Here is a 20,539-nt window from a genome sequence, read left to right on the forward strand (position 1 = left end):
CATGTGGACACGTGATATCAAAACACTTGGATTCAAGAGACATTTAGAAGTGTTGCATCAGTGTTGGTTATCAAAGCTCCATCTTACCTTAGTTACTCTGCTTTTTGTCATTTTTCATAATAGCTTCTGCGCTTTATCGCTAAAAATCAACTAAACGACTGAACTGAACTAACCAGGCTTTCTCTTTCTCTGTGTCCTCTGCAGATTATAGATAATGGGCTGTGTGCAATGCAAGGATAAGGAAGCAACCAAACTCACAGACGATCGAGACACCAGCATCTCCCAGAGTGCGGGTTACCGCTATGGGGCCGACCCAACGCCGCAGCATTACCCCAACTTCGGGGTCACCGCGATCCCCAACTACAACAACTTCCACGCCCCCGTCGGACAGGGGATGACCGTCTTCGGAGGGGTCAACACTTCCTCTCACACTGGAACCCTGAGGACTCGTGGCGGGACAGGTAAGGGCGCTGACGTGTGCAAAGCGGAAGGCCGAGGGCTGATGTTAGCACCCCGGCAAGAAAACTCATGATCAGACGTGCGTGAAAAACCACTGACGCCAAACTTTTTTTTCGATTTTATTCCAGTGTTGAACTCGATGCTGACCCACCGCTCACGTCCGTGTCTTAACATTTTCTGCTCGGATATTATCACTGCATTTTCTGACATGTATTGAATCACTGTTGGCCCAGATCCTATTTGTGTCCTCTTTGGTTTCACCCCAGAGACTCGCAGCTCGCTATACCAAGCAGTGCCCACAGAGTCATAGCTTCTGTGACTTTTGCAGGCAAGGAGCCTCATTCTCCTTTCACGGAAACACAAATGTCCACCATTTTTCTTGAGATGGATTAAATACCTCATAAACTTTTTGAATCCTGAGAAAATTAGATGCCATTTCAGAGGCCGTAATCAAAGTGAAAATAATATAAAGTGTTTAATGAGTGAAGTGCACAAATAGAAGTCACTCATTCAGTATAATAGATTTTAGACCGTTCAGTTTAGCCATTGCACACACTGGTTCATGCAAAGGCTGCTGCCCTTGAATTCTGGCGTTTAGCTGACCCACTCATGCAGTGTGACTAACCGTGTGTGCAACAGTACGAAAAAAAAAAGCCTTGTTTCCTCTATCACCAAAAACTACGAACCGCCAAAAATAAGTCATGCAAAGGTCAGAGCCATTCTACCTTTCCAGCCATTCATTTAAGAGCGCGCGCCAGGGAGAGAAATAGAGTGAAAGGTAAAGACAGAGACAGAGGGGATTTTGTGCGGAACACATCGAGAGGAGAGCGGAAATCATTCAGTAGGAGGCATGAGTCCTCGTCCTGTGACAGAAGATGGAAAGTAACTGCAGTAATGACTCGCGCTTGAAGGTCATTTCAATCTACTCCTATGACACACCGCCACGGGCTTGTACGCACCCGGGCACGTCTGATGGCAGCCGCCCACCCACACATCTCCATACGTAAGAGCACGATGTTGTTGAGGGAGCCGCGTGAAGTTGAAGCCGTCCTATGTCTGCCCCAAAATCAGCCACCGTCTCTTCATCTCGCTGCCCCGGCTGCTGCAGCTTCACTCCCGACCCCTCCCCCGCCTGCCCTGCGAGGAACGTCCGGCTGGCATTAGCGCTGGGCTTTGTACATTGGGCTCATTGTTTACGTAGGGAATATTCCTAGTCAGGATATCCTTTATGATTGACTGAGCCGGCTCCGCTCTGCAGAGGAACTCAGCGTTTCCACTCAACTTAGCAGGAGTCCTCTCCCTGAAAGTGTGGATTATTTTCTGCCCCGCATAATCCAAATCCACACAGTGGCAGAGGGGTTTAGCTTTTTAATTTTCTCCTGGTGGGGAAATTTGGACGTAAGCCGCCCGTCCCTCTCAACCTCCGTAATGACAAAGCCGCCTAGTTTGTCTGCCTAATGGCCACGATGCCGCCTTGGGGCTCACAGCCGAGGAACACCCAAGCCGCGGTTTGTTGTGACGCATTTGGTGGATGATCAGTTGATCGTTTGCTTATGTCACATCCCCAAATGGAAATTCACAGCTCGTCCCATGACCTTACATAACTAATTGAGCGGGGCCCCCGTGAACACAAATGAGTCGATAGAGCGGCGCTTACCGAGGACACGGCTCTCATGGCTTGATGTAACAATTGTTGCAGCAGCGGTGATGCGTTCTGGGTGTTGTTACAGGTGCGAAGGTTAGAAAGCGCTCCGCGGTGCATTCGCTGTCCTCTATCTCTTTTCAACTGTCAGATCAGTCTCTTTGCCCGTCTCTTTGCCTCTCTCTCTTCTCTCCGTTCTTTATCACATGAATAGCGCCATCTCCACCCCTGTCAGCGGGCGCCTTTCACCGGCTCGTCATATCTGCACTGTTTCTCAGAAAGCCTTTGCTCACTCCGGGTCTTTTGAAGTGAAATGACTTGGGTAAATGCGATCCTGGGAGTTTAAGTGGACCTTGAAGAAGTGCCCATTCAACTTCAATTTGACTCCAAAAAACACTGTGAGAGCCATGAAGCGGTCTCGTCAGACCTGAGCAAAACACACTGAGTGCTTCATTTATCTTATCTTAATGGTGATGCTCTTTCTGCCAAGGCAAGATTAATCGAGACAGCTTCAGGTAGTTCAGATGTTAGAGGCCGACTTTATTTATTTATTTTTGCCAAAATCTTAGCCTGTCTGTGAGATCCAAGCCCCCGATGTCTCTGTGCTGTAGCTACTGTTGACCAGAGTGCTTCAGCATTGCCTGTGTATAACAGATGACAGTAACCTGGCTTTATAAGACCATGACATCGACTGAAGAGCGTCATATAATTTACAGACTTCCACCGCAAGACCATCAACTTATCACAGCCCCCGAGTGTATCCCTACACTGAGGCCTACCTCAGCTATGTGATGTTTGAGTTTCGCTAGTGCTGGGCGGTATGACCAAAAATGTATATCATGTTTTTTTTTTTCAAAATTATAACGGTTTCACAGTATATGACTGTATTTTCTTTTTTCCTGCACGACTGGGTGTTAACCACATTTTCTAATTATTTAGAGAAGAATTACTGATTCTAATGAAGTGAAGGAATCAGAATGCAGGACAGTTGCAGTCAAAATACAGAAGCTTTTTATTATGCAAATTTAAGGCCACTTGCATTAATATGCAGACTGATTTGACTGATTTAACAACATGTTAAAATATTATTATTATTTTAAAAATGTGAATTACTTATCAAATAGACCTAACAATTCAGCTACCAATGAATGAGCAGTAGTATGCATGTGATAACACAGATTGAAAAATAAGCCGAAGTGATACCTCTTCTATGCATAGACAAGCTAAGCCAGTGTGCTGCTGTTAGCCAGTGAAAATAGACCGGAGTGGCAACTCTTCACTTTGTTACACAATCTATGTCAGTGCGCTGCAGTAGCCTGGAAAGTTTCTTTGCTTTTGCCAGAGACCAGACGGATTTTTGAAGTCGAAGAACTTCCAAACAGCCGACACAGCTCCAATTACTTTCACTCTCAATTAATCTATTGATTACTTTTTTCAATTAATCGTCTAATTACCTTGTCTGTAAAATGTTAAAATAATGACAAATGCCCACAAGAAGTTACCGGAGCCAAAAGCAGCATTTTGAAATTGCTTGCTTGGTCTGACCAGCAGCCAAAAAACAAAACAACACAACACAGAGTATTCATTTTATTCAAGTATATGAAATGGAGAAAAGCAAGCAAACCTTAGCGTTATTTTGTGAAGCTGTAACTAGCAGCTTATTTTGTAAATTTGTAAATTTTCTGACTAATTGTCTCGGCACCGGTTGCTTCGGTTTCTGGCTCGAGGTCGGTGATGGAGCCCACATGTGACAGGTAGCATTTGCTTTCAGAAATCCCATTCAAGCCCCGTGTGGATCAGCGTGTTCTCATGATGTGACTCCTGGCTGGGTGATGGTGATAAACGCGGGTGCTGTGAAGGCCTTACCCAGAGGAGAAGCAGCCATGGGTTATGTGGGCGGTGTATATACCGCTGCTATTAGCATCTAAGGATGTGTGTAGGTTCACAGCAGCGTCTGAGTCACCGCCAGGGGGCTGGTTTCAAACACAGGCCAGGCTGTCTGCATCTCGGAGACACATCCAATATGCAGCCTCTTATGCTTTCTACTGCTATATTCTTATCAAGTCTGGAAATGCCTGAATGGTATGGAAATTGCAATCCCATGGGGAAATTTTGTTGTTCAGTGACAAAGCACATGTGGCTGTACAACGTATGCTCTTGTTCTGGCATTTTTTCACATGCTGTTGTGAGGAATAATATCTGTTGGTAAAGTTTTACGACCTAGTTGTATGGTGTGATGCCGCCTCTGTCGCTATGCGTGTAATGTTGCATTGAGCGCTGAGCAAAATATGCAAATCCACCAAGAAAGCAAGGCCTTGAAAACGCTGAAATTCAGAAATGAATAATGTGCAAGAGCCCAGCTCGATGGCTCATTAGTGACAAACTGTGCTATGTGTCATCCAGAGTTTTTGCTCTGAGTCTTGGCAGTGAGGGAAGTTACCAATGAAATAAAGCTGGAAGGGCTGAAAAGGTTTTCGGGGGCTACTGGTCTTTATCCAGTGAGGCTTTAGCGTGTCTGAGGGGAGTCAAACTGGATTGAGGCGGGCTGAGCCTCAGCTTCATGCCTGAAGCGTCTCTGGCTGCCCTGCGAGGCCTGAGGTTCAAACGACTGTCAGCTCACCGCGTGCAGGAGGTCGGATTTCAGCAGACAAGTGGAAATATTGGGGAAAAAAACAGGCAATGAAATGGTGATATTATACTCAACTAAAGCCATTTAAAATGAAAGTTAGGCATTTAGCTAAAGCTTTTATTCAGAGAAACCTAGTGCAAGTGAACAGATATGGGGTTCACTTAAGGCCAGACGATAGAGCATATTGTGATGCGAGTCAGATATCATCAGGGATTTTGATTTGGGTATCATAATATCGTGATATGACATAAGTGTTGTCTTTTCCTGGGTTTAAATGCCGAATCACAGAAAAGGAATACAGTTTTATCAACGTATTAGATCATTATAACTCTAAATGTCTTCTGAAAGTACTACTGGTTGATTGAATCGGTCACTTCTCCATTACAGAACTGTTTCTTTAACACTAGGTTGCTTTGTTGCCACAATCAGATCTATTGACAAATAATCCAAGAACAAAATGGTCTACCTTTACCAAGGGAAAAGTAATTTTTAATGTACATTTTGCATTGATTGAATTGAAAATTTATTGAAAGCAGGCATGGATGCCCTCATCTTGTCTCTAATCCCCCACGCGGCCCTTCCCAAACCCCTGAGATCTGTTCCCCGCTTTTTCTTTTTCCACTCCTAATTGCTTCATTACATGGGGTCTTTTGTTATATTCCTGTTTCTGAGTTTTACTGTGCCCCACGTTCACATTTCCAGGCATTACCTCATGCTGCTATGTCTTAACTCATCTTGCAACCAGTGCAGCAGCACAATGAGCCTCAATTTCCGGATCACTTTCATTACAAGCTGGCCCAATAGTGAGGAGAGCAAGGGTCAAGCAGTATTCCTAAGAGAGAAAAGCTACAGGGAGAAATAAAAATAGAGCCGAGGAGAGTAGTAGCAGGCATTTTTCTTTCTTTCTTTCTTTTTTTATTTCTTCCCTCTCTGATGAGAGTAAATTAGAGCGAGTAGTGGAGGAAGATGAAGGAGAGGAGATAAGACTCAGTGGATAGACGGTGACATGAGGTACTTTGGAAAGAGTTTTGTACCGCCAATTCCTCAATGGGGGAACCCTGCTAGCAATGCATTTCAATGAGCGGCAGTGAACAATGCCAGCAAGTTATTTTATGGGTAAATAAAGTCAAGCATTTTCCCTCCAATGGGGCATGTGTCTGTTGTAGCGATATAACCAACAAACTTTTAAAAAACGTGCACGTATAAATTTTGGGGGGGGCGCATCTCTTCTTCGTTTCTGCCCGTTTCCGCTCATTTTGACCGAAAATTTGATGAGCTCCCGTTAAATTCAACACACCGCTCGAGCACATTCAAGCTCGAAACCGGTCCCTATTTACCTCGTGCGCCGGAGCTTACCGTGCACTGTCGGTTCAATGTGATTCTGAGGTTCATTTTCTCCCGCTAATCTGCCGAGTGCTGACGCTGTGCTCTTCTCTCCCCCCCTCCCTCCCTCCCTCCTGCAGGAGTCACCCTCTTTGTGGCACTTTATGACTATGAGGCGAGGACAGAAGACGACCTCAGCTTCAGGAAAGGAGAAAAGTTCCAGATTATCAACAGCACGTAAGTCGCCGGTGCAGCTGCTTATCTGACTGTCTGCACTCAGGATGGGGGGGTGGCGGGGTGAGTGGGAGGGATACAGGGTCCCATTTTATCACTGTCTTAAAGGGGATGGTTTTAGCCTCTGGGAGGGTCAGGTGTCACATTTCAACTGTGGTAAAAGTGGCCGCTGAAGAATTTAAAACACACAATCCGGAATAAATTTGGGGTATTCATATTCATTTCGGGTGTATGACTCATACATTTTTGAGGAGTCTGAGGCTTGAGCGTTTTTGCAGTGTTAACGGCCCGTCAAGCACCCGGAGCAAGTCACTTTTACGTCAGTGTAAACAAACCTTATAGAGCTATAAGGTGCATGGAAAACTCATATTTAGCTTTTACAACCTGTTAGCTCCCACTTAAAAAGCTCAGTCGTTGGTGTTGCAACTGAAAAAAAAAAAAAAAACATGTCTTAAATCCCAAAGCAATAATTTAGAAATAAAGCCCGTAGTGGGGCGGCAGCAGTGGTGCAGTTACCATTTGGAGTTTTGAAGGGTGTAACGTTGTTTTTTTCTGGGAGTGCAGAGTATAGCATTTCAAAGAGAGAGAGGGGAGGGAGGGGGGGGGGTAAAAGTGGTAGCTTGAAAATGTAATGTGACAGCAGCGCCTCGACAAGCAGTTCACCGCAGTTTAATCAAGGTTTACGCAGGGTGGAGTGGTGCTTTTAAAGCAGGCGGTGATGTGGTGTGGTGTTCCTCGGTCTGACTTCAAGACTCCCCCCTCTGAACGGGGACAGGAAGTGCAGCTGCCCCGTTACACCCACAGCCATGTTGGCTAGTCTTACCTCCAGTCAGCAGAACTGCACCAGACCAGCATATGTGTGTGTGTGTGTGTGTGTGTAGGGGAGGAGAGGCGAGTCAGGCCTGCATGCCAGCTCTTTAACCATCCTGGCCTCAGAGCTTGTGGATGGTTTTCATTTTCTCTCTGTCCACATGAGCCTCTCTCTCTCTCTCTCTCTCTCTCTCTCTCAGCATGCCGTAGTGATACTCGGTTGCTCTTCTCCCCCTCTCAGTGATTTGTTTGTTTGGGTTTATGCCGTGGTGGGTTTTACGAAGAGGTGGGTACACTGCTGGGAGTGCGCTGTGACCCTATTCTCCCATATATTTCAGTGGTAATTAGGCTGATCGGTACGTATGCCGCCTAGGGAAGGAGGGCGCTGTGACCTCATTGTCCCCTAATGAGGTTTATTATTCTGTATATCTGCCTGTACCCTTGACCAAACGGCTGCTTCTGATTTCTCCTCTGCCGCTGTCAAATAAATGCGCGGCCAGGGAGAGATCTGAAGGCAGGATAAAGTCAAATGAATTGTTGTTGTTTTTTTTTAAATGTAGCCTGATTGACACTTAAGCAGTAACACAGTGAAAGAGCACCTGCAAATGTTCAATTCATCAGTCAGGTTTCTTCTGCAATTTGTCAGTTTAGGTGCGCTGATCTAGTCATTAACATACAGTCCAATGTCATTGTAACTAAAAAAAAAAAAAAAAAATCTCCGTCCCAACTGGTCATTCAATCCCATATTTAGTGTTAATCTTTTTTTTTTTTTTTTCCGAAAACAAGGTAAAAAAAAAAAAAAAAAATCTGCCAGTGGGATGAGACAATTCCATTTGTTTCCAATGCAGTTTTGCCTGATTCATGATTTTTTTTTTTTTTTCTGGGAACAAGTATAAATATGTTGAAATCAATGATTGTGTGCGTGTATCAAGAAAATGACGCTTGATTCAAGAAAATTGTAAATATAAGCTGATTAGCATTGGAGACAAGTGTCATTATTTCATCCTGCTTGCAGATTATTTTTCCCAAGATTTTAAGACTGCATATGAGACTAAATGACTTTTTATGATGGAGATGTTTTGGAGTGTAGTAATTGTAGCTTTATTGATGCTTAGCACAAGAATGCAATAAACTCTCATGCCGGCATACAGTATCACAGAAGCTGCTGTACAGTTGTTTTAACAGTGTAGTTGATAACCTACTAACACATATGCCACAGACATTCGCTCTCTAGTTCAATCAAAACAAAACCTGCACTGTACATAGCCACTCTGTCTGCTCAGCCTTTAGCCTTGCAGGGTCGATCTTCCTCCTCACCACACCCAGATAGCATCCTCCCCTGCATCCTGTCTTGGCCGGCGTCTCGCACATTCCACTGCACACCTCGCTCGCCGCCAAGCTTCAGTCAGAGCAGGAAGACACCATCATTAGAGCCGCGACTCCCTCCCTCCCTCCTCCTCCTCTTCCTCCTCCTCTTCTTCCTCAGTAGGGGCCACACAGAGCTGCATCCTCAGCCCTCCTGTCCTCCTCCCTCCCTCCCCATCTCCTCTTCATCCCTCCAAACGCCCACGCCGGCTGTTTCAGCTGGCCTCGGCCTCGCCGTGGCTCCGGCTGGGGGCTCCTTCCCAGCTGGTCACACTGACCCCTGCTGGACGAAGGCGGGACAGCCCCGCCAGCTCCAGCCTCAGCCTCCTCATCTGTTGCAGTCATGTCTGAGCTGGCAGGCGATGACTGACAGATGCCCGGCCAGTCGGGGCTCACGTGAGCGTGCGTGGGGCGCCCCGGTGGGAGACAGAGAGCCGAGCGCCGTGGCAAACAGAAGGCGCCGTTGTCCTTTTTGTTTTGTGATGGCATCCTCCAGGAAACTCAAAACACAGGCAACGTGTCACAGGAGCCCATCCAAAGCCGGTCCCGAATGTTTATAATGCATTGTATGTAGCTGAGGCTTTTTATAACCCACCGAGAGCGTGTTATTGTAAAGCTCCCTTGGACATAATCCGGAAATACCTTTTTTTTTTTTTTTGTTACTGAATGGGACAAGTCCACGTTGTTTAGTAAATTAAATTCAGATTGTTCTGATTCAACTCCAGGCTATGAATAAACACTGTGGCGTAGTGAAAGCCTGCCTCTTTGACTCCTCTCTGTCAACACAGTCCTGTGTTTAATTATTCTCTCATCAGTAGTCACCACGGGGAGAGAGGATTTGAATCCATTTGGAGACAGGAGGGAGGTTCTTTGTTTACTGTTGTTGTTGTTTTCTGTCTTTGTGGGAGAGCAGAGTTGGTTTAAGGGGTTTGTTGCTGGAGACAAAAGAGGCAGTGGGACAGACTGGGGCCCGCCCCGCCCTTCTGTTCCTGTCTCCTTCTCGCACACACACACACACGCATGTATGCACACACACAACAACAACAAACACACATACCAGCACATATTACACCACACAAATGCATTCTCTCGCTCCTGCATACTTCTCTCCCTCACAAGACAGATTGCCGAGAGCAGGAGTCCATCCCTCCCTCCATCCCTCCATCCCTCCGTCCCTCCATGTCTCTGTTAGCATGCACACCCAGCCTCCCTCCTAAGGGAACCTCCATGCTCCTCCCAGAACAAAGGAAAACAGGCCTGTTTCTGCCTGGGATGTCGTCCCCAGGCAATCCCCCATCATGGCTTTATTCAGCATTAAATGAAAGACCAAGCTGCCCCTCCTCTCCCTTCCCCTCCTCCACTCCCCTCTCTCTCTTTCTCTGTGTTTTTATCCAAGCCACAGTGGTTTGCATCCCTCACACACAAACACACACACACACACACACACATTCCCTCCTGATGCACAAGGGATGTGATAGTAACCAGCGCCGGGTGGTACCATGTGTCAGAGAGACATTGTCAAAGAAGCGTGGCAAGGGGGAAGGGACTTGTGCATATGTGTGTGTGTGTGTGTGTGTGTGTGTGTGTGTGTGTGTGTGCGCGCATGTGCATGCACTTTGGGTTTTTTTTTTTTTTTTGTATGCACATAATTGTACATTCATGTGTAAGCATTAGTAATGACAGATGGTAAACCACTGCCGCGAGCTGTCCCTCAAGGCAGCCAGCTATCGATGTGTGGAGGGAGAGCGTGGGGAAACGAGGGGAAAGGGCATGGAGAGAAGGAAGGGAGATGACCGAGAGAAAGAGGGAGAGAGGAGGACGAGAGTGTTGAGAGAGATGAATGAGGGGAGGCTTCCTCGACAATCGGCGGAAACCATGAATGGATCTCGAAAAAACATCACGCCGAACTTAAAGGAAAAAGCCACCCCTGGGTGCTGTTACACTCTTTAGATACCAATTTATGATGTTCACTGCATTCCAGGGTGTGTTTTGTGATCAAGAGTCGATGTTCCCACTCAGTCTGCCTCATCTACTTCTACAATTCAATCCTACCCATCCTGATTTTCTCACGGACTGAGCTGAGCCGCCCCCATCACAATAAATATGGTTGTCATTTATGTCTGGACTGGTGATCCTGCAGTGGGTCTGGATCACAGATTCAATCCACGAGTGACCAAAGGCAGCCACGTCCAGTAAGGTCAGGCTGAAAAGTCTTATTAAGAAGTTATTCTGAGGGCCGCCGGGCTTACCAGACCAGCCTCAAGTGTGTGAGACAGCATGTTCTTAAAATCTGTTTTATTTCCCACGTTTCCCAGAACGGCTTTCAGTGGAGAGCAGGTGTGAACATGTTGCATTCAGCTATGAGTTATGCTTGCAGGTGCAGAGACCAACGCTGAAAGTGGAGCAAGACTTTTAATCACTTGCGAAAATGCTCGTGCTCAGTGCTCATGGCTGCATCATCGCTGAGGCCACAGTCAATGTAGAGATTGGTGTCTCTGCCTCTTCTGTGCTGGACTTTTCCCTGTGTGATTGTTGAACATGCAAAACAGGCCCAGAAAGAAAGAAAGAAAGAAAGAAAGAAAGAAGGAAGCCCTTGCTCTTAAATTGTGAGAGACACTAAAACACAAAAACCTGACGAGCACCAAAACCCGCTGTTTCAGCTTTGATGTTTTCGACAGCTGAAATTTTTGAGGCAAACTCCTTTTCAGCTGAACTGGAAATATCTGGAGGTGCTGTCATTTCCTCTGCGTTTGTCCAGTTATCCACAGGAATGAAAAAAGTACACGGCCAAAGAACAAAACATACCCAGAAATGCAAGGTACACCGCCAAAAGCTGTTGGTTTTTTTTTTTTTTTTTTTTTTGTTATTGTTGTTTTTTGTTGTTTTTTTAAAACAGTATTCAAGTGTCTAAGGATGGCTTCCACCGACTCCACAGCCTGCAAAGCTGTGTTACTTTAATTTTGCACGTCTAGTCTTAATATCTTAGCTAATTTTCCCACAGAGATCATTCATGTTTAATCAAATCAAATACATATAAGGACAAGGACAACAAGGAAAACTAGAGCCATGTAATATTAACAACAATAATTAGATCTGTGGGAAAAAAAAATGTTGAAAATTGTTGAAATTGGATTTCATGGCTCTCTGCTGTAAGTAATGATGGCCCTGAACATCAGTGGATCACTGGATTAAAGCCAAGCTTTCATCCTCAAACCGACCGTCTGAGCTTTCGATCTAATGACTGGTAGTATATGACAAAAATACAAAAAAAAAAAAAAAAAAAGGCTTTTCCACATGTTTGATGGTTGTGCTAATATTTGTGCAGTGAAATTTAAACATTTAAAATCTTCCAGGATGAATAAGCCTAAAATTACAAAGGCTAAATGGACTCATGATTGAGGGTTTTCAGAGGACAGGGGATAATGATACATGGACTTCTGAGAGAGTGAGGTTATGAAAGTTAAAAAAAAGGGAAAAAAAAGATGAAATCTGTTGAGGAGAAGATAGAAGAGGAGCACCCATGCGCCTGGACAGATGAAAGGTGGAGAGAGGGACTGATGGACCCAAAGAGAGGCGGTGGTTAGCTGGCAAGAGGAGCACGAAGGACATCAGAGAAATGGCTAACTAATGGCTGCGTGGGCTTCCAGGCTGAAAGGTCTTTGAAAGAGCCTCTCATCTCCTTCCTCCTTCCTCCTCCTCTTCCTGTTTTGCTTTGCTCGGCATTCAGCAGACACTCGTTATTCAGAGCGCCTCATAAAGACCAGAGCAGATTAAATCCACATTTGTGTATCACCAATATCAGGCACGGCGTGGGGGGGGTGCAGAGGCTGAAGCGGCAGGAAAAGTAAAATACTAGAGCGTTTCATTCAGTTCGTCCATGCATCGATTATAAATTTTCCCAATTCAGCCGCATCAATCAGATAAAAGAAATAAGGAGAATGAATCTCTCATTTTTAGCCGACACAGATGCGAATCATTTCATTTACGCCCCACAAAAAAGATCTCACCTCTTTTCTTTTCTTTAAGAATACACAGTTTTCAGTAATTCTGTTGTCCCGTTTTTCTCATTTCAGAAGAAAAAGGACAGTCTGATATATTAACGGTGGATTTGAAAATTTGACTAAAAGTAGCCAATACCTGCTGAATTGAATTGTTGATTTGAATCACGGCTGCAAAATCCTCTGATATACATTTATCAACAGCAGGGAGACTGATAATGAAACATTTTTGAATGAAACAACATTTTTTTTCCTGTTTTCTCCTGTTGTTCCTCATCAGCTCATGAACTCATTGGCTGCCACCATAAAAATATATATATATATATAATAAGCTATTAACTGTGCGTACTGTCACAATAATTATAGAACGCTTCCTGTGTATTAAATGTACAGTATAATTTTCTGGATGCTGTTGGCCAAAGTGCATCAGAACGCCATGAGTGAATACATTTTTAGCGTGGGCGGCCCCGGGGGTAAACAGACCCCGAGCGTTGCCAGTGTCAGTGCCACGCGCCGCCCGCCGAGCCATCAGGCCTTCTGTGAGCTGGCCCACATATTGTATCGCATCACTTTGTGTTGTGATTGATTATCAGTTAATTAGATGTAGAACAGCTCCTTCTCACACAGAAATGCAACATATAAACATACAGGGGATTTACATATTTATGGAATATACTGTAGTTTCCTTTTAAAGACTCATATATGCAACATATTTGAATCTGGCACAGTTTCACATATGGGCATGCAGTAATACTGTGCAGCATATTTTCCCTGTTTTTTACCAGGAAAAAAATCCCATTGAGGTTAAAAAATCTTTACAAACACATGCCTCCTATTCATATGTTATGCAAGTCTGGGTGCACATATATGATCATATAAGGACAATATGTTGTTTTCATGTATGCACTTTATATAGGTTTCCATGCACATCTTCAAAAAACAATATACACAATGACTTCATGAATGTTCTTGCACTTTAGTAACAACAGGAAGTCTGTAAGCTCTCTCCATTGTTTATTGTGTACTGTTTATCCCTGTGTTTTGCACTGTTCAACATATATGGGCTAAACATATATCATATATCAGCCTAACATGTGACTATATATTTAACATGCATCACAAGATTTCTCAGGTGTAGGGGCATATATGTTCATATATGCCTCTTTGAATCGGCCCACATTTTGTGTTGCATCATTTTGTGTTGTGACTAATTGATGATCAGTTAAATCTGCAGTAGGTTTGTTCTCCCTAAAGTCCTTTGAGTTATTTGCGTGATGTTGAGCTGCAAAATTAAACACCAACAGTCGTCACAATGCTGAAACACACATCATGTATGCGCTTCCACATGGGCTGCAGTGAAGCTGCGGCTGCATTTTGCATGTGTTCAGCTGTACAAGGGCACGTCGTTCAATACGAAACGACATGTATTAATGCACTTCCTCTGTTTTACTTCTTTTCCCTCCCCCTCACCCTCTCTCCCTCTCTCTCTCTCTGTCTCTCTCTCCAGTGAAGGGGACTGGTGGGATGCTCGCTCGCTCACCACCGGTGGAAACGGCTATATTCCCAGTAATTACGTGGCTCCAGTGGACTCCATCCAGGCTGAGGAGTGAGTAGTGCATGTGTGGGTGTGTGTGGGTGTGTGTGTGTGGTATATGAGTCCTCCTTAGAGACCCACGGGACGTCGGTGGAGGATGTGCCTGCCGACTTTTCATCTTGGATGTGCTCTGAAGTAGCATGAGATTACTGGACACAAGGCCGCAGACTGACAGCCGCACATCTGTCGAGTTAGCCCTCTGAGGGACAAAACTGTGGCGAAAAATCACCCATACCGCAATTTATACCTCGCTACCAGGGAGACGCTTCTTCTTGCCTGATAAAATGACATTTATGTGACACTATAAAGAGGTAAATTTAGAATTCGAAATGTCAGTGAGAATATTTATGAGAAGAAAATATATGGACTCCCAAACCCTGGCGGTGTTGGTGCCATACTCTACTCATTTAAATGCATAGTGCCACTTGAGGATGGCAAGGAAATAAAGCAGACCATATGCATCAGTGTGTGTGTGTGTGTGTGTGTGTGTGTGTGTGTGTGTGTGTGTGTGTGTGTAGCATGAACCTGTGCTTTTTTGAGTGGGTGCAGTAGCTGCCACAAACCCTCCCCCTACCTTTAGTCAGACTCTTCTCTGAGTAATGATCCAATCGGTGCACTGTGAGGCAGAAACTCATTATAAGCCCTCTGGAGCATGCTGGGATTAAAAACAGAGGAGGTGTGGGTGCGGCTCCACTTATCGACGCAAATCCACCGCTGTGGGTGAGGGAGCCGCTTCACGATTTGGTGTCATATCGCGTACGCTCTCTGTGTCTTTTCCCTCCTCTCAGTTGTGGAGTCACAGCCTGTGTGGGAGCCTTGAGAAGTCAGGTTTTTGGGGAACTGTAGAAAGTCCGAAGAACTGCTCTACTCTGTCAGACAAAAATATTCCTAATTAGAAACACAAGGTCTCCACAGCTCCTCCTGTGAATGAGTATGTGTTTTTTTTCCCCGGGTTTAGACACTGTGACTAAGCGGTTCTGTATGCGGCAGTCTGCAGGGAGGACGCCAACATGCCTCATGACTGTTGTCACAACAACAGTCCATGTAAGACAGGCTAGCTGCAGGGCTGGTCTCAGATCAGGATAATGAAAACCCTCAAGACCCTTCTTGCACAGAATGAAAATAAACATAAGCTGAAGAAAAAGGTAACACTGTAATATAACCATCATTAGTAAATTTATTGTTGTAACACTTTGTTAATGGTTAAAAAATGGTTTATACACTGTCAATAAATGATATTTGGATGGCTATTATAAAGTTATTTGATAGTTTTAATTAAGATGTTGATGCTTTAAACTTCTCCCGGTCTGTGTCAACTTGAACCCGGGAATCACCGCTTGTGGTTATAATCATTAACTAATTATTAAAGGCAGTATTTACAACTTCATAATAGCCATCCAAATAATATTCATAGATGGTTTACAAAGTATTTATTAACCATTTAACAAGGTATTATATATTATAATCATCAGTTGCACCTTTATACTAGCCATCCAAATACTGTTTGTAGACAGTGTGAAAAAACAATTAATACCCATTAACAAAGTGTTATGAAATATCTGGTCCAGCTGTCTTTGTAATATTTGTAGATGATTTACAAACAGTGTCTTACAGGTTCACAAATTATTAACAAATACTTAATATAAATAAATAAATAGTTATAATGTGTGCAACAATAAATTGTCAATAAATAGTTTACTGTGTAATAAATAAACATAAGTAGTTATCATTTCAGAAAAATAACTATTAACAAATTAATGATGGTTATTATAAAGTGTTACCAAGAAAAAAAAGACTACAGTGCAATATTGTTATCTGTTGTAGTTACATCAGGAGTAGCTTCCAGATGCACATGTGCAGGATAGAGGATGTGGGAATCCAGATTTATTTAGGGTAATTTATAACATCAGACAGTAAAATCAAAATGGTCTCATGTTCAACTTTTATTGCACTTTTTTACTCGGCTGGCGTGGAGAAATACCGTGAACTTGTCTGCTTCATTTTGCCTCTAAATGAGTGTTGGTCCGTGCATCCTCATACAGAGTCAAAGATAAGCCTTAAGATCTGCTTTTTTCTTGTTTGTTTCTAACATCAGTTAAAACATTAAAAAAAAAAAAGAAAAAGTAGGCTTCAGTTCCAAAGCAGGAAGACCAAAACCTCCAGAGTTCAGTTTCCACAGCAGCGCCAGTGTGTTCGCATCAGGATCGCATCACATCCTCGAGCGAAACACAGAAAACACCGAAACACTCGTTGCCTGTTGGCACTCGGGATGAGAGCTCCGGCTGAAATGTTTTCTCCTCTAATCGCAGCTGGTACTTTGGCAAACTGGGCCGTAAGGATGCAGAGAGGCAGCTCCTGTCCACCGGCAACCTTCGCGGCACCTACCTGATCCGGGAGAGCGAAACCACGAAGGGTAAACCACAGACACACTCATGTCATCGACCTGTGTAACCATGTGTGTGTGTGTGTGTGTGAGTGAGTGTGTGTGCTTCCCCATTCATGTCATGTCACATTCACTGAAGATAGGAACTGTCAGCTTGGAAGAAAACATTCATAGCAGCCCACATGTGGAATTTCAAAATATCCACGGATGTCAAAAGGCAATAGCAATAAAAAAAAATATTCAGTCATATTCAATTCTGCTTACAAAATGTGAGTGTTGTCTGCTGTGGCTCGCTTTTCAAAAGGAGCAGTTCACCTAAAATCAAAAAAAAAAAAAAAAAAAAAAAGATATTTAACCACTCACTCTCCATCCATCCATCCATCCAGAGGTTTTCAGGCTTCCATGATTTCCCATTTGGAACCTCACAGCTCTTTCCAAAAGCAATGACACAGATATCTGACCTAATCCACAGCCCCTCAGTGCCAAAGAGTTTCATTTGGTTTCATCTGGATCCCCCCTGGAAGTATGAATTAGAGGTGGGTAGATACAGTTTGCCGGTCAGGGAAGGTCAAGGCAGACTGGAAACCTCACCGAATCACACAGACACATCTGGATGGATTCAGGGCAAGCGGGGAAATGACCTGTTCCTATTAAATTCAAAAATAAAATGAGTTGAGATTGGAGGTTGGCAATCCAGTGAATAACACGTGAACATTTCCAAGATATGAACTGTTTTTTTTTTTCTAGGATAACATGAACGGCATGTGTGTTTGTAAGTGTGTGTTTGTTTTGCTCCTATACTATCTACAAAGAAACAGAGAAGCCGAGCCAATCACCACTCAGCGTCACTTCTAAGAGCTCGTACATTCTGACTTCAATATTTAGACTCACTATCTCACTCTCTTGTGTGTGTGTGTGTGTGTGTGTGTGTGTGTGTGTTTTCCTCCCAAACTGAAATGTTCACTGACTGCGACCCCCTCCCAGGTGCCTTCTCCTTGTCCATACGGGACTGGGACGATGTGAAAGGAGACCACGTGAAGCACTATAAGATCCGCAAGCTGGACAGCGGCGGCTACTACATCACCACCCGCGCTCAGTTCGACACGCTGCAGCAGCTCGTTCAGCACTACTCAGGTACGGAGACTCAGGGATACGCCGTGACCTTTTAAATGACATTTTGAGGTGAAGCAGAGAAATGTAGGGGTTTTTTGCTTTTAGAGGTTATTTTTTAGGATGTTTTCTGGTTTATGATGTAGGATATACAACACAGGGAGATGGGTGGGAGTAAAGACAGAAGGTCATATTAGCAAAAAGCCAATTTAAAAAAAGCATAATTTAAAGCTGCACCAGGCAACGTTGCACTTTGGCGCCCCCAGATGGCAGAAGTTTGAAGGACTTCATGAGTGAGAAATTATGTTTATTACGCACTTCTAGGACCGCATTTTCTTTTTGCAGCAGGCTCAACCATCATCGTATTCAATTTTGTATTCAATTCACTCACTTCTTTATTAATTTTTAAATGTGTTTTCGTTCATAACATGGACCTGCACAATAGCGGCAAAGTGCATTTTGACTAACTTCCCTGATGTTTAAACTGCAGTTTTGTAAACAACTTAAATCTAAAATTAATTCATTTTTCTGAAAACAGCAGCTCCCAGTTGACTCTGTAAGATCTAAAATGGTTGCAAAAAAGATTGCATGTGCAATAGACATTTGAAAAACTTACCAATAAGCAAAAATCAAATTTGATGTGCTGCAGAAAAGCAGCATTTGTTTTCATCATTGTGTGCACTCCAGGAGCAAACGAGGCTGGGAATACTGGGAATAGGAAGCTCCTCTCTTTTGTTTGTGATTTGAACTGAAAAGGTGGATGTATTTTAACATGAGAATCTTGCCTGGTGCAGCTTTAAACCTACAACATTAGAGCAAATAATATGCAACATGGTCAATGAAGCGAGCAGGGTGGCCCCAAATTGGGCTGGTTTTCAATGCAACCACATATGTCTGGAGCCACATGCGCCCCACTTTGGCACGGGGGACACAATACAGGCAGGACGGCGCTGCCCACTCTCCATTAAGAAAAGGAAACAGCCAGACGTTGCCATAGTGAGATTTGTTATGGTGGAGCCGGAGCATGACACTGTGGCCCCATTTGAAAAGCCCAAATAGCAACAGTCCCCTGCTCTGCCCAGCGTCCATTTGCTCAAATTGATCCAGAAATGCATTAAGCAGACACTGTTACACTGCGTAATTGCATTTGGGTTGGCATTACATTTTCACATGCAGACGCAGAAATAGGCCCTCACTGTGAAATGCCACCTTAAATCCTGCACATTTAAACACACAAACACAGGAGTTGCATTTGGCACGGAAAATACATACATTCATTCATTAACTCTCCCGTTTTCTAAATTCCAACTTTGTTTTTAATGTCGCACGACTGAAAAAACAAACATTGTACAGCCCGTCAAGAGTGGAGAGGCTCTTTTTTCTTTTCGCCTCACTCTCGAGCCAAGTGTGTTAAAAACAGGGAGAGACAGAGGCAGATCTCAGTAGTCTGGGTTTGCATCACTGTGAGCTCATCCAGATGTGAGAGTTGAGCTTGTTATTCTTGGCTGTGTGTGTGTGTGTGTGTGTCGCAGTGTGTTGTAAAATGTCCCAGCCGCCCACACCTCGTCAGGAGATGACCACTGCAACTCTGACAGCGACAGACACACTGCACAGCCGTCGTTGTCCTGACTTGTACTCACCCTTTCATGTTTTTTTTTTTTTTTGTCTCCATCCTTTTCATGAACTTATTCTTGTTTGTCTCCCTCTCTCTTTTATCCACTCTCTCACCAGGAATAATGATGATATATATATATATATATGTATTCGAGACGGTCTTTGTCCTCATTTGTTCTCACCCTTGCTGTGACAAGGATATTTTTCCTGTCATGCTCTAATTGGCATGCTGACATATCGACGTTTAAGCGCTGAAATCAACACTATGGATTTTCTGTATGTGTTTTTGTCATGGCACATTAACTGTCTCACCCGGTGCTTTTTTTTTTTTTTTTTTTTTTTATTGCCACTCCACATAAGACGTGCAAAGTTGACAGCGCACCTTTTTACCAGTGACCTTAACGCTTTCCAGGGCTTATGCTTTTATTGCCTTTTTGCTTTTTTCCTCTGCTTTTCAACTTTTTTTTTTTTTAAAGAGCTAAAGAGCATATGCATATCTGGCACGACGTACCGTAGCTGTCCTTCAGAGGCAAGTGAGCAGATGAGAAAGCCATCAGTGTAGCCTTGAGGATCAGATCTGCAGTGAGCCTTATGCCGCAATCACCTTTAATCCACAATTCATTCTTGTTGCGGTAAAATGTGCTCTAGTTCAGGGTTTTCTTGATTAAATGTGTCTCATTGAAACTGATCAGGGGTTGTTATTATTTAACGACATCACTTGTTGTTGGATCTTAGATTCACTGATGACATGTTTAAGCCACCGAACCTTAACGGATTCAGCAAAAAGAGGAGAAAAACGGCATTCATTTTCATTATAGCTTGCGAATAAAAAATAACTGCAGGCGTGTCAGATTAGATATTGCAGTTGCAACATGCACAGTGTCATTGAAATGAATTCAAGGGATTCGACAGATTAGCTGTGATCAAAATGCATCATTTCAGGATGCCGTGCCTTTCTAGGAAATGGGGACTGTTTTGATGCTGTTTGTGTGGAAACGGCCCCCATATTGACAGGTTTTATGGCAGCCAGCAGAGGAACAGAGTGTCGTATTGATGCCTGAGCGGAGTAGCCGAGGCCCAGATGGGCTTTGATGGCAAAGTTACAGGTTAAGCGCTCCCATGGGTGAGACACAGGGCCTTTATCTCTGCTTTACTGCCCTGTGCAAACACCCCGGGGCCTTATCACTGGCAACAGGGCGGCATCACTGTATCCCTGCAGCGGGGTGGGGGTTACACTAAATGTCAGCTAGAAGGGACAGATGGAAACACCGTCCCGTTCCCCTGGCTTAATCGATGACAGGCAAACAGGTCCACTTCCTCCTGAGTGAAGCGAGAGAGGCTCGATTTCATGTCACAGACTGCATGGTGTCATCACCTT

General features: G+C 44.1%; 1 protein-coding gene across 4 annotated transcripts in view; it reads left to right on the top strand.

The window, feature by feature from the left end:
- The window catches only part of fynb (FYN proto-oncogene, Src family tyrosine kinase b), a 76,189-nt gene that overhangs the window by 45,045 nt on the left and 10,605 nt on the right, over positions 1 to 20,539 (top strand). For all 4 annotated transcript variants that reach the window (XM_030046843.1, XM_030046842.1, XM_030046845.1 and 1 more), the window contains 5 exons: positions 205 to 461; positions 6,194 to 6,290; positions 13,968 to 14,066; positions 16,364 to 16,467; positions 17,422 to 17,571. In XM_030046843.1, coding sequence (XP_029902703.1) covers positions 215 to 461; positions 6,194 to 6,290; positions 13,968 to 14,066; positions 16,364 to 16,467; positions 17,422 to 17,571 — 697 coding nt within the window. In that variant the 5' untranslated portion in view covers positions 205 to 214. The remainder of the gene's footprint in view (positions 1 to 204; positions 462 to 6,193; positions 6,291 to 13,967; positions 14,067 to 16,363; positions 16,468 to 17,421; positions 17,572 to 20,539) is intronic.

Source organism: Myripristis murdjan, chromosome 24 (assembly GCF_902150065.1).
Source record: "Myripristis murdjan chromosome 24, fMyrMur1.1, whole genome shotgun sequence".
In the NCBI taxonomy this organism is placed as follows: domain Eukaryota; kingdom Metazoa; phylum Chordata; class Actinopteri; order Holocentriformes; family Holocentridae; genus Myripristis; species Myripristis murdjan.